At 39.3% G+C, this 13,638-nt stretch overlaps 1 protein-coding gene and 1 pseudogene across 3 annotated transcripts; both read left to right on the top strand.

The window, feature by feature from the left end:
• Window positions 1–2,583: 2,583 nt before the first annotated feature.
• Window positions 2,584–13,331, top strand: LOC127376693 (uncharacterized). 3 transcript variants are annotated; one of them, XM_051423813.1, is made up of 10 exons: window positions 5,650–5,728; window positions 6,950–7,557; window positions 7,651–7,687; window positions 7,965–8,038; window positions 8,326–8,406; window positions 8,583–8,642; window positions 8,786–8,872; window positions 9,093–10,998; window positions 11,856–11,975; window positions 12,629–13,331. In XM_051423813.1, the coding sequence occupies exons 2-10, from the start codon at window positions 7,012–7,014 to the stop codon at window positions 12,859–12,861; spliced, it is 3,144 nt and encodes a 1,047-aa protein (XP_051279773.1). In that variant the 5' UTR covers window positions 5,650–5,728; window positions 6,950–7,011; the 3' UTR covers window positions 12,862–13,331. The 3 variants fall into 3 exon arrangements, with proteins under 3 accessions (XP_051279772.1, XP_051279773.1, XP_051279771.1); XM_051423812.1 differs by lacking the exon at window positions 5,650–5,728 and adding an exon at window positions 2,584–2,707 and having other exon boundaries at window positions 6,950–7,687; XM_051423811.1 differs by having other exon boundaries at window positions 6,950–7,687.
• Window positions 2,707–5,603, top strand: LOC127376710 (zinc-binding protein A33-like; annotated as a pseudogene).
• Window positions 13,332–13,638: the final 307 nt, after the last annotated feature.

Raw genomic sequence — 13,638 nt, 5'->3', positions numbered from 1 at the left:
AATGTTTAAGGTAATTTTTTCTTATATTAACTGTACCACTTAAAGTCCCTAAATATTGCTTATTGGTTGTTTGCAGGTTTCTTGTGGAGGGATAAGAAACCTAGAATCAGTTTTAAAAAACGGAGTTGCAGATTTTTATACTTATTATCTGCCTTATAATGCTAGACTCCCTTTGTCATGGACTTATACATGTAAGAATGACAGTGACAGTTTTTGGATTAAGGAGAAGATCCTATCTGAGTATAGCAAGACTGTCCCTTTATCAGCATTATGGTTCCCCTCTAAAATGAAATTGGACAATCCTTTAATTCAGTTCTCCTGTGAGGTAGTTAAATCCTTACAGAAGCTTTCCGTCTTTGATTCGGCATCTTTATGAAACAACCCCTGATTAATTGCTGGGGGCAGAACACTGACAAATTATACATGGCAATGGGAGGTATAAAGGAATTGTAAAAGATTTGGATATGGTACCCTTTAATGAGCTGAAAAATATGTTTGCCTTGAGAGATGTTGAATTTGTATCATATTTAAAATGAGGAAGGAACACCACTGCACTTATTGTGGCATTGCCCTTCAATTAGGAGCTTCTTCTGCCTTCTTCTTGCTTGTCATTCATATTACAGACAGATATATGATGCTCGGTGGCTTCCATAAAGCCTTTTACACATTTTATATTCATATACAGTACAGTTCATGTTTACACACATCCAGTTACACTTGTGTGTGGACATAATTTCCCTTTGTTTATCTCCACAAGGGGGCAACACAGGCAGCACTTTCCTACGGGCTGTCTAGTGTGTTAAACAGTCAGTTTAATTCCACTTACTGTCTATTATTTGTTTGTGAGTAAAACTAAAACAGTTAAAAGGTTTTTTAAAAAAGTAGCTTACATTAAAGCTGAAAATACTTTTTCACACAAAAGCATATATACAAGGTGCTGAGACGTACATCAACTTCAGTGTTGTTGTTTGCTTCTTCAAGCCTCATCAAAGGATACTAAACGACAGCACCCACCCCAACCACAGCCTGTTCCCCCCGCTGCCATCTGGGAAGAGGTACAGATGCTTCCTGTGCCGTACCACCAGACTTAAACACAGCTTCTTCCTTCAGGCTGTGAGACTGATAGATTCTTCTTATAACATATTAATAAATTTTTATTTTGTTTTACGATTTGCATAAAGGGAACTCAATCATTGAATATGTTGGGTTTTATATTATTATGATCTACACAATCCTGATAAGTAAGAACAGATACAGTATTCAGTCTTTAGTGTTTGCAGTACTTTTGCAATGAAAACAAAGAACGTTAAAAAGACATAGGAACATTTTTAAAGTTGTTGATATTCAGGAAAGTTCCTACTGTTGACTTGTGTGAAAAAGCATAAAAGCTGAAATCAAAAGGAAGTACATGCACCAAAGATCATGCACGGGCAATAAAAAACATCACCCAAAGTCCAAGCAATAAACAAAAACTTACAAAAAAATATCTTTTAAAAATCTTTTCATATATATTTATATGTAAAAGCTTGAATTAGCTAATGAATAAAGAGACATATACACACACTTAAAAGAGTTTTACATTAGTGCTCTTTTAATTTTTTTAATTTTCCAGTTTCTTTGTCTTTACTGTGATAAATATTTTCATTGTGACCTATGAAACATCCGGTGCAACTTTTTGGTGAGATAGAACTCTTTACCTTCCTGTCAGTGTTTAAGACTTAACGTTTCTCACACAAAGAGAAACAGAGGACTCAAACATGTTCGGGTCCAGAGTGAACTTGAAAGCCTTTCAGGTTCTGAAGGAAAGCTTGTAAAGAATTTTGTTCTATCTGCTGATAACAAATCCAACCTTTGTCACATGTCATCCCCTCTCTCTCCCCACTTTCCTCTCACTCTTCAGCTGTCTCTGTCAATTAAAGGCAATAAAAGCACTCGTCACAAAAAAGATTTACCAAGGAAAGAGGTTGGTAAAACTGAAAGCAAATTCTGACATTATTTAACAAAGCCAGGAACAACTAGTACATGATGAGATAAACAAATCTTGTGATCGTTGATGTCAGTAACATTTACACAAATGAATGAGAGAGAAAATGTGCCAGAAAGTACAAAACACACAAATAACAAATACAGTCAGGATGTTCTGTTCTCTATATTATATGTATATTTACTTTAACACAATGTTGATTTAATTTTTAAAAAAGTGATATTTGTAAGTTTGGTAAATCTAAATCATTTTGATTCCTGAGTTTTAACTGAGTGTTCTACATTGAGTCAGACTGACGTGTTAGCAGAACTTGTTCCAGTTTGTTGAAAAGTACAAATGTTGTAAAACTGGTTCAGTGTCAGTCAGCCTGTTGTTCACCTGAGGACAAAAAAAACCCTCTCCCTGTTTCATGTTTCTATTGTTTTAATGAGCGGTAGAAATTAAATTCTTCATTAAAGAAACAAAAATTATGTTTAGATGTTTTCCTTTTATTTTCGTTGGCCTATGCATGTATCATGAAAAAAGTTAAATATTTTCCCCTGAAAACATCCTGATACCATCTGCTGGTGACATATCACAATGACACATCAGCATTTCCTCCTCATAATTAAACCTGAGAGGTGAGTTGAACAGAGTGCAGACGCCATTATAGGGTGCGAGATCTCCGCTGGAAAACACACAATTGGAGTACTTTAAGCAGGCAAAGGAAGAAACAGTAACTCGGTGAGTCCTGCTTTTTAAAAAATATCTTCAATAACAAATGGCTGAGAGAGCTCTTTTTGAAAGTTACCTGAACTGCCATGTGTGTTCAGAGACTTTCAGAGATCCTGTGTCTCTGAGCTGCAACCACAACTTCTGTTCAAACTGCCTGAAAACATTCTGGGAACAAGCTAAAAACAAAAACTGTCCGATTTGTAAAAGAAAATCCTCAAAAGAATATCTATGGGTGACCCTTTCACTGAAGGAGCTGGCTGACTCATTTGCTGGGAGAAAGAAATATGGATCATCTGAGAAAGAAAAAGGAGAAAAGAAGGTGGAGGTGGTGTGTGATAAACATCAAGAAGAGCCTAAATTGTTCTGTAAGGATGAAGATAGAGCTGTGTGTACTGTCTGTGATTTTTCTCTCCATGACGGTCACAAGGTGGTTCCTATAGAACAAGCAGTCAGTGACCTGAAGGACCAGCTGGAATCTGTCTTAAAGTCTCTACAGGACAAGAGGGACAAATACAAACAAGTGGAGGAAACATACAATGAAGTGATTCAACACTCCAAGAAGCAGCTGTTGTCCACAGAGAGGCAGATCAGAGCAGAGGTCAACAAGCTCCACCAGTTCCTGAAAGAGGAAGAGGAGTTGCAGATTGGCAGCTCTGAGGGAGGAAGAGGAGCAGAAGAGGAAGACTGTCAGCAGAGAGATGAAGAGGATTGAGGAGCAGATCTTCTCTCTGTCAGACAGTATTTCTGCTGTTAAAGAAGAGCTGCCATTCGTGCCATTCCAGTGCTCACTGTCAGACCCACAACTGGTCTCAGGAGCGCTGATAGATGTGGCCAAACACCTGGGCAACCTGTCCTTCGGAGTCTGGGAGAAGATGAAGGACAAGGTCCACTTCAGTCCTGTCATTCTGGACCCAAACACTGCACACCCTCGTCTCTATCTGTCTGGTGATCTGACCAGTGTGAGATATAGAGACACAAAGCAGCAGCTTCCTAACAATCCAGAAAGAAACACAAATTATCGCACTGTTCTGGGCTCTGAGGGTTTCAGCTCAGGGAAACACAGCTGGGAGGTGGAGGTGGGAGATCATCCCACTGGATTATAGGTTCGGCTAAAGAGTCCGTTGATAGGAAGGGGGAACGGTATGCCGCACCAAAATCTGGAATCTGGTGTTTATTGCATGATGATGGAGAATACAGTGATGGTCCTGGTAAGACTGTCACAGTGAAGAAGAGACTCCAGAAGATCAGAGTCCAGCTGGACTATGACAGAGGAGAGGTGTCCTTCTACGACCCTGAACACATGACTCACATCTTCACTCACAGAGACAATTTCACTGAGAAACTCTTCCCATATTTCTGTGTTGGAGCAGCTGGTGATGCTAAAACTGCTGATATCAAAATCTGTCAAACTCATATTTCTCTGTGATATTCAGGGATGTTAGTTGTTGTTGTGGGTGGCGTGTGTGTTTGTGTGTGTGTGTGTGTGTGTGTGTTCAGCTGACATAAAGTTTAAAGTTACACTGAGAGTCCGATACAGTATAACTAAGAAGCATTGTTCATCAATGTCCTGATTTTTTGTTCTTCTTCACCATCTGCAGAATTGATCGGTGTCAAAAGTTGTTTGCTTACTGTTTTTACAGTCTGAAATTAATTATTCAAAGTGCTGTTCATGTAGGGTTCAATGTTAGTTTATAGCCAAAATTTAAAGGACGCATCTTGTTTTCAGTCAGTCAGTCACAATGTAGTGTGTATGGATGCTTGAATTATTTGTTCACTTGTGGCCTGTCATATTACTCTAAGGACACAAGAGATTTGATCATTATCTGATTTCGTTTTTAACTGTAGTTTTGCATAGCTCGGTTGTCATTTAGTATAAATTGTAATTTTCAGTTGAGAAACCAAAATTCAGTTTAATTTATCTTTTGTCTTTAGGTACACTATAATATACAGCTGGTGGATGGCTTAAAATGTGAAAGAGTAGTGTGTAGTAGAAAAGAGTAGACTTATTTATGTGTGTTCGAGCTTCGTGACTTCACTACAAAAATTCTCTTGAGAAATAAAATCCAACATTGAAAATAGCAGATGTCAACGACACTGATATGATGAATCTGTATGTAACATGGAGACTTCATTTTATGGTGGTTTTGGATGTTATTGGGTCTTTTGATGAGTTTTTTCAATTGGGATATGTAAACATACACATGTATCACTGTTATCACAATCAAAACAGTGTAGTCCAAATCAGTATCCATTTATATGTACTTTAGCCATAATTTGTGATTTCATTATTTTATTATTTAATATTGCATTTGCTTTTATTTAATCCAATTGTGCTCATGCTCCAATACTGAAGAAATAAAGGTTTTATTTTGGATGTGATGTAATGTACATGTCAGGGGGTTTTGGGGGTGCGTCATTGGAGCTACAGGCAGATACGTTTTATAGAAACACACAGTCAGGGTGATTTCCTACATAGCCAGAAACATAGTTATAGTGCCCTATATGGATTTAGACAATATAAATGATAGATTTTAAACAATGTTATAAAGAATAGACAAATACCTTTTGTATTGTACAAAGTAGGCCTAGTTAAGCAATGGCCTCAGAGAATGTGCATACCGAGTGTTTTTGAATTGTCACACCACTGCCTTGACTTACACTTTATTTACTTAGTTTAGTTACTTCACAGATTAAACACATAATGATCTTAGTACTTTTACTTTTGATATTTAAAGGCCATTATGTTTGTTCTTTTACCTTTACTGTTTCTTAAAATTTTGAATGCAGGACTTTTACTTGTAACATAGTAGTTTTATATTGTTGTATTGCTTTGATTTAAGTAAAGGATCTACATTTTTCCTGTATTGATTTTTTCTTCAATAAAACTTCAGGCAAATTTAAAAAATGTTTTCATTCACTCAATCCTGAGTTGTATGTTTGTAGAGGTGCTCTTATTCTGAAAACCCAAGCGGAAGTGTTATGTCTGCAGCCTCTGTGGCTCAGAGCGGTGAAGTAAACAAACGAGCTCAGGTATGATACTCGTGTTCAAACATTTTTACTGAAAATTAGATGTCTTTTATTCAGACAACTCATCTTTGACCTGCTCATTTTGAAGTCGTTGTCAGTTTAAGGAATAAGTTTGCTTATACGAATCTTACAGCAGGCATGCTAACAGCGAAGCTAACAGCTAATCAGTGTAGCGTTAGCTAGCTGAAGAACTAGCAAGAAATGGGACGCTACAGTGCTAACATTAAAATTACAACGCTTTAGCTCAGCTCCCTGTTTTCTACTGTAAGCATGAACAGTGATTTGAGGCAAACATGTAAGGTAACGTTAGTTAACATCTTGCAAATGTAAGAGTTCATTGGTCGCTTCACCCAAACTACTAAAACACATTTAACGTTAAATAACCCTAAAAAGTTCTTGTTGTTGACAAACTAGACCAAGCAGATAACTTTGTTTAAAGTGGGTACTTCTTCGTTGATCCCCTGAAAACTGCTCACAATGAGCTCTATAGCTCACTCAGTGACTGTAACATTGTTTCTGTAAAGACATTTTGCAGGTGTTTTTCCTTCTGATGTGAGCCTCATATGTTGAATTCAATGCACATCCATAGTAATGGTGTGGAGTAAGAAACTGTAGAGATGGGTATCTTATAATCTACAGGTAAAGTCTCCACAGGTAGGCACTACAAGTGGTAAATGAGGAAATATGTATTCATTCATTTGGTTGAGCAGACCCTGTAATAGCCAACTACTAAAACCAGTTTGATTTCCCCCTCCGCTCAAACTTTTATTTTACTTATTGGTACTTTGCTTGGAGGACTGTGCAGAATAACTAATAATAAATAATGTGAGAGAGTTTGACACTAGAAGGTTGTTTTCACATTCATCTGGTAAATGATAAATAGACTTGGACCTGTACTTGTATATAGCGCCTTTCTAGTCTTCCAACCACTCAAAGCGATTTTACACTACATGCCACATTTGCCCTTTCACACACATTCACACTGTGATGGCAAAGTCCAATAAACAGAAACTAACCCATTCATTCACATTCACACACCGATGACACAGCATCGGGAGCAATTCGGGGTTCAGTATCTTGACAGGGATCGAACCATCAACCTTCCGATTAGTGGACGACCCACTCTACCTCTGTGCCTACCTCTTGTCAATTATTTCTTTGTTGTGTCATCACTGTGTTCAGTATTGTTTACTGAACCACACACTCTCACCTCTTTTCTGCCAGACCCTGCCTCCAACGAAATAAAAGAGTCTCCAAACAACCAGGTCTGGTGGTTATGGAGAATTATGGACAACCTGGCAGCAAATAAGAGCCACATACCCTGTCAGTCGTGGGCGGGCCAGAATGGCTGGTCCACAACTTCAATGCAAGGATCCCTCTTCAACCCGCTGGCCAGCTCTCAGCATCTCAGCCTGGGCTCGTCTTCTGACCAAAGACCCTCCTACAACCACCTGCAGGCGCCCAATCTGAGCTGTATGAACGACATGAGCACCTTATCATCCGCTCATCACTCTGCCCTGTACAAAGCCTCTCACATTAACAACAATTCGTCATCCACTACGCTGTTTGCAAACACTGCTATCCCGAGTTCTTCTCACAGTATTTCCTTTGCTCAGCAAAGCCCTCACACCTCATCAATGCTGTTAAATGCAAACCAAGGCATAAACATTCCCCAAACAAACCAAGCTCCACAGCCTTGTAGGCCCCAACATCTACCACTCCTGCCACCCCATGACCCTTACAAAGCATCAGTTCAACCTCCATTAACCAATCAGGGTTTATCAAACGGACTACAAGATCTTCCCATTAGTCTGCCGTCCTGTGGACAACGTGTAAGTACATCTCAAGCTACTTTTGAAGGAGCGAATGTGGAGTTTATTGGTGTTTGTGGATACACTCACAGCCATGCTTCATCCACTTCTCAGGAGCAGCATCAGTGGATACCTTCATCACACTGCAGGGGTAAGCTGCTCTTTGTTCCTTTGTGGTAATTTATGTAAACAACGGTGTGTTCAGTACATAAGCTGGTTGGTCCCTTATCCTGGATGTCCAAATCTTACTTACATCAATAGAAGCATCGTACTGGACAGTGCAATACCTTTTAAACTCTTCATAATTCAAAAATCACACCACAGATTACTCTCTTGTTCAAACAAGTGGTGAAGTTCAGATTATAGTACTGTTGGATTTTGTCTCCAATTTCCTTCCACATTGTCTAACTTACTTGTCTTTTCTTCAGAAGCTGTAAACGACTCTGATGCAACTGCTCATCCTAACAAAGAGTCATCGCAAGAGGGAAACATTAATCCACTGGTGAGGAAATTAACAGCAACAAAATGTATTACAGCAGGAAGTTTTGTTATTTGGTGGTTATTTTTAAACATTATGTTCACAAATAAAACAAAGGTGTTTGATGACATCTGTTTGTGCTTACAGAGGTTGATTGTGCACATTTTAAGTCACTTTGAATAGTAGCATCTACCGAATGAATGTTCCCACTTGCTACCATCATGTGGACATTTCCAGTAGAGTTACAGAGCTGTGGAGTTTCATAGTAGATCTTTACCTTTTTAATTTTTTTAATTCATATCTTCTTTCAGGCCAGCAGTGAGAGACAGCGTTCACTACTTTTACATCAACGTGCACAACTACTGCAACAGCTGGCAGAGCTGGATAAACATGTAAGTGGGTTAAGGCATGCTTTTGTACTTGCAGGAGGGTATTATTTCTTTAGATAGTTGTTTCTCATTATTACTTTATAATTAATGATTTTAATTATAAATCTCTATTATAGAGATTATTAGAGATAATTCTGCACAGCTACTCCCTGTTGACTTCACTTTGTCCCCTCATTCAGCTGGAATCAATACCTCCAGATGACAGTAGTAATGGGCGGCCTCCACACACAGCTGTTCAGGTAAGTTACAATTTTTGAGACGCTAGAGTTTGATCTGAAGTACAACTATTATTATCTAAATTACATGCAAAACACGGTACTGTTGTTTTCTTCACTTTAATGACCGCTCGTTTCATTTTTCTCGACTTTGTTTTGTTTTTCAGCCACAGTTGCGTCCTGCAGTGGGTTGTGGTGACAAAGATGAGACCTGTGACGCACCAGATGATCCAATGTCTACAGCTGAATCAGTGGTAGTTACCTGTATTTTTGTCTGTTTGTTTGTTTGTTTAGTAATTAAGATTTTTTTATTTATTTTTTTATTTCCTAGGTAGGTCACTCTTGCTCCACACTGCGTCACTACAGTTGCTGTTATAACATAATAAAAATAGTAGAATTACATTTGCTACGATCACAGATTGTTATTGGCTAATTGATTTCCACATACAACTGTTTTTCCTTCTTTTGTTTCAGAAAAAGAAAGAAAAAAGAAAGAAAAGAAAAAATTCCTCAGCCGAGTCAGAGGTCGACAGTGATCCTGATTACCTTCCTAATAATAATGATGATGAGCACTCTGATTACCCATCTGATCCTGCCGGTGGCTTTTCAGATGACTCTGATCACAGCAGGCCCTCAACCCCCACTGATGAAACGCCTTCTCTGCCAGGGAAAAAAAGGGCTAAATCAGGGAGTTCTTCGTGTGAAGCCGAAAGCGCCAGTCCTCCGAAACCGACACAAGCAAATAAGCAGAAGAAGTCAGAAACTGTAGTGCTGCCGACTTCAAATACCAAAATAAAACGCGTTTATGACAGGAGGAATTACTGCCCATTTTGTTCTAAGCCAATATCCAAAATGGCACGACATCTGGAGTCGATCCACAGCGACAAAAAAGAGGTTGCAGCCGCTTTTCAGTATCCCAAAAGTTCCAGAGAAAGACAAAAAATATGGAACAGACTAATAAATCAAGGAAACTTTGCTCATAATAAAAATGTCTTGAAATCCGGGAAGGGCCAACTTGCTGTACGAAAAAGACCAAAGCACACTGGACAAGCCCAAGACTTTATTCACTGCCTTTACTGTCGAGGCCTTTATGTGAAGAATGCTTTGTACAGACACATGAGGCTGTGCCCAGAGAAAGCGAGGAATGGAAATGAATCAAAGATCGGAAGACCACGTATCGCATTGCGATGTGTGCTTGAAACTTCAGACGACCTTGACGTAACTGACGGTTTTAGGAGCGTTCTGGCCCAGATGACCTACAACGATGTCACACGAGCTGTCATGGATGACAAGGTTATCTTGCAGTTTGGTGAACTCTTGTATAATCAGCACGGATCTGATGTGAGGAAGCACGACTACATAAGACAAAACCTTCGTCAGATGGCGAGACTTGTACTCGAAGCCCAGAAAGTAACTCCTCTGACGAAACTGGAGGACTTCTTTCTCCCTTCAAACTTCTCACATGTGGTGGCTGCAGTGAACGTCCTGGCAGGTTACAATCCAGAAACCAAATCGTACAGCATTCCTTCCCTTGCCATCAAGCTTGGCTACCACCTACAGAAGACTTGTAGCATTGTTGAGGGTAACGCAGTTAAGTCCGGGGATGCACGTTTGGCAGAGGCTGCACGAAACTTTCTCTCTGTGTATCAGAAAAAATGGAACAAGTTGATTTCTTCGGGTGCATTAACGACACTCAGAAAGACTAAAATAAAAAAGGAGAAGAAGGTGCCGTTTGCTGAAGATGTAAAGCGCCTGAACTTCTACATGGAGTACATTCATCCTCTCACTGAGGAAAAACTCAGAGACAGTCCCTCTTCAGAAAACTATGCCGCTCTGGCCAAGGTATTACTGGCTCGAACGATCATCTTCAACAGGAGAAGTGCCAGAGAGGTATCGTCGGTGCATCTAACAGCTTTTATGTCACGGATAAAGTCAAGCGTGCAGACTGGCATGGACATATCCGTGTCAGATTTGGAAAGAAGGATGTGTGGGTCCTTCACCAGAGTGGACATACGAGGAAAGTGTGGGAGAATGGTCCCTGTTTTACTAAAACCATCATTCGTGTCTTCTTTGGAGTTTCTCGTAGAAGTCCGCGAGACGTGTGGAGTCCCCAGTAAGAATCCCTACCTGTTCGGTCGACCAAGCTCGCTCTCTTCCTACAATGGGTCAGAGTCCCTCCAGAAATACGTCAAAGCATGTGGAGCTAAGAACCCTGAAGCGCTGACTTCACCAAAGATCAGGAAGCATTACACAACAATGCTACAGATGATGAACCTGGATGAAAATGAGGCTTGCCAAATTTTAGGCCCAAATAATCAAGTCCGAAGGCTGCGACAGGACAGCAGCATGCACCTGGATGACACCGAAATGGGGTCTGATGGTAAGACATTTGAGGATTAATTGTAAATGGCAGAGTAAAGTTTTACATAGTTTTACATAGGATTAGATAGATGATTTAGAAAAGGGGTCAGTCTGTGATGAAGTGTGGTGTGAAGACCCTTGCGTTACCTGCGTATGAGTCACAGAAGAAAATGATTGTACTTGTGACCCGGACATTACCTGTAATATAGTTAGGTGTTTAATTGCTGATTTGCTCATGTCCAAACTTCTGCACACTGATCCAGGGACAGCGCCTATCACCATCTTAGGAACAGTTAGACACTTTGTCCCACTGATTTGAGAATATCATAAAAAGCAGGAGACACAGGACTTGTTATTGTGATCTTATGTTGAAAGCATTGTCTATAACCTCATAAACAGCTTTCTAAATCACCCAGTGCAATCTACAGTTATATACTATAGTTAAGAGCAACCACTTTCATTCAAAATGAACTTTAAATCATACATGCAGGAACCTGGACTATAGCTAAAGCTCAGTTTGGTAACTTTTTTTCTTGGTGTGTTCAATAGATTGTGTTAAATTACCTCTATTGAATAACTGAGTTTTATTTGATATTGTAAGGCAACTGGGTAGATATCCATACTGAGAGGGTGACTAGTATCTTAGAAGGCCACTGAATGAATAATTGAATGGAGAGTGTCATTCATACATATACATGGCCGGTGTAACAGTGGCCCATGGTTACCACCAAATGGCCCTTGGGGCCTAAACTTGTCTGGGGGGGTTGCACTGTGGCTGTTTTACTTCTCTAGCTTTTCTGCAGTTATGTAGGTGTTTAAATGTGTATATGGGTAGGTGGGATATGTAAAATAAGTCTCTTTTTGTCTTCCATACAGAGAGATTACAAACTGCATCAGGACAACTAGCTGCATCATGGGATTACAGTGAGCATCCCAGTGCACGCTATGGCGCCAACATGACTGTACCTTCAACATCTAGAAAATCAGGCAAAAAAGGTAATAGTGAACATTGATAGTTATTCTGTCCATTTTGGGGGCCACTTTGAGATTTTCTTTAATAAAAAAAAAAAAGCCTTCACAGACATTCATACAAACCTATGTTAGATAAACAATAGAAGACTTCAAATGAAGACTCATTGAGAAGGCTGGCTAAGGGATAAAGAAATACAGTAACAGTGTTGCAGTATTCAGGGAGAGACACCTGGAGTCACTGCAGCCACCAGTTGTCAAAGCTGTCAGTAGTAAAATATTCCTTTTTGCCAGGATGTTTATTTATTTTAATGTATTTTTAACACAACAGGTGTTACATCTGTAATGATTTCAAGTATTGTTTTTAAAATTAGCTAATTAATTTGTTAATGTGTATGGTAATCCAAGTCTACATAATGGGGGACATTTGAATTCTAAACACTGATGCCCCAGCCCTGAGCTTTAACACATGGGCCACACATTGCAGAATCATTCCCGGTAATTTAAGTGCAGTTGAGGTAAAGAGTTATTCATTGTCCACCTCACTTGGCAAGCTTCATTTCATGTCAAAACATAATAATGACAAAAAAGGACAGTTGGTTAAGATAGATAGGATTTGATGAATCGAGAGTTTTTAAAATGATGATACAAGTTCACTCTTTTTCCCTTTTACCCCACAGGCGCCCAAAATCAGGGCAAACATAAATGGGACGAAGAAGAGGTTCTTGCTGTGGAAAGACACCTGATGAGTTTAATTGAGGGACACAAGGTGCCCCAGAAAAACGACTGCATTCAGTGTCTCGAGGCTGAGCCAGAAGCACTGAGGAACCGTTCATGGAAAGGTGTAAAGGACTACGTCAGAAACAGGATCACTGCCCTGAAAAGACAAAGCACAACTTCCCACAAAGAGTAACAGTTGCCCTGGGCACTGGACATGTTCAGCAGTTTTAGATGTGCAAGTTTTACTTTTCCATTATATCGTCCTTCACCACCCCCTGTTTATCTTTGCCTTTCATTTGTTCAGGATCCATCCGTTTCTTTTACAACATTGTAAGTGTTTCCATTCAGTAAGATGGCAGAGAATAGACTGATATTTGATCATGTTTATGTTGGTGCTGTGTGGTTTGCAGTCGTTGTCATTAATCATTTTAACTTTTGTATGATTACAGCATATTTTTCACTGTTCAGAGACAGCTCATACATACTGACGGATTATGTGTTATACAGACTTATCTGACGGTTAATTCTTAAGTTTTTGGAGCTGTAAGTTAATTTCTGTGATTAATTCATTTGGTATACTGTATTTTGTTTGACTTTGTCAACAATTTACCCCAAATAAAGGTGCCAAGAATAATATTCTAGCAATTTATCTGTGAACAAAAATATTGGTTGCTTGTATTCCATTCAGGAAATTGTTAACATGTATTTCAGAGATTTGTGCCCCCTGTCAGGCCTCATCTCTTGCATGTATGTATGTAAGAAAAACCCAAAGGCAGTGGTGGAAGAAGTATTCAGATATTTTACATGGTAGCAGTAGCAGCAAAGTCACACATTCAAAAGTCATATTGATGTCAAAATACAAAAGTATTAGCGAGACAATGTACTTTATCTATCAAAAGTATTCACAAGGCAGCAGAATTGCCCTGTGTTATACTGCCATATTCAGTATTTTCATTACTAATAGCATGTA

Source organism: Dicentrarchus labrax, unplaced genomic scaffold (assembly GCF_905237075.1).
Source record: "Dicentrarchus labrax unplaced genomic scaffold, dlabrax2021, whole genome shotgun sequence".
NCBI lineage: Eukaryota > Metazoa > Chordata > Actinopteri > Moronidae > Dicentrarchus > Dicentrarchus labrax.
The sequence above is the reverse complement of the archived record's forward strand: the minus strand, read 5'-3'. Positions and strand labels throughout refer to the sequence as shown.

Bases quoted from the DNA above. Each gene is read 5' to 3' on its own strand.
- LOC127376693 (XM_051423812.1), top strand. From the start codon at position 7,012: ATGGACAACCTGGCAGCAAATAAGAGCCACATACCCTGTCAGTCGTGG. The intron at 7,688-7,964 runs GTAAGCTGCTCT...TCTTTTCTTCAG, and splicing joins ACCTTCATCACACTGCAGGG to AAGCTGTAAACGACTCTGAT. The intron at 8,643-8,785 runs GTAAGTTACAAT...TTTGTTTTTCAG, and splicing joins CTCCACACACAGCTGTTCAG to CCACAGTTGCGTCCTGCAGT.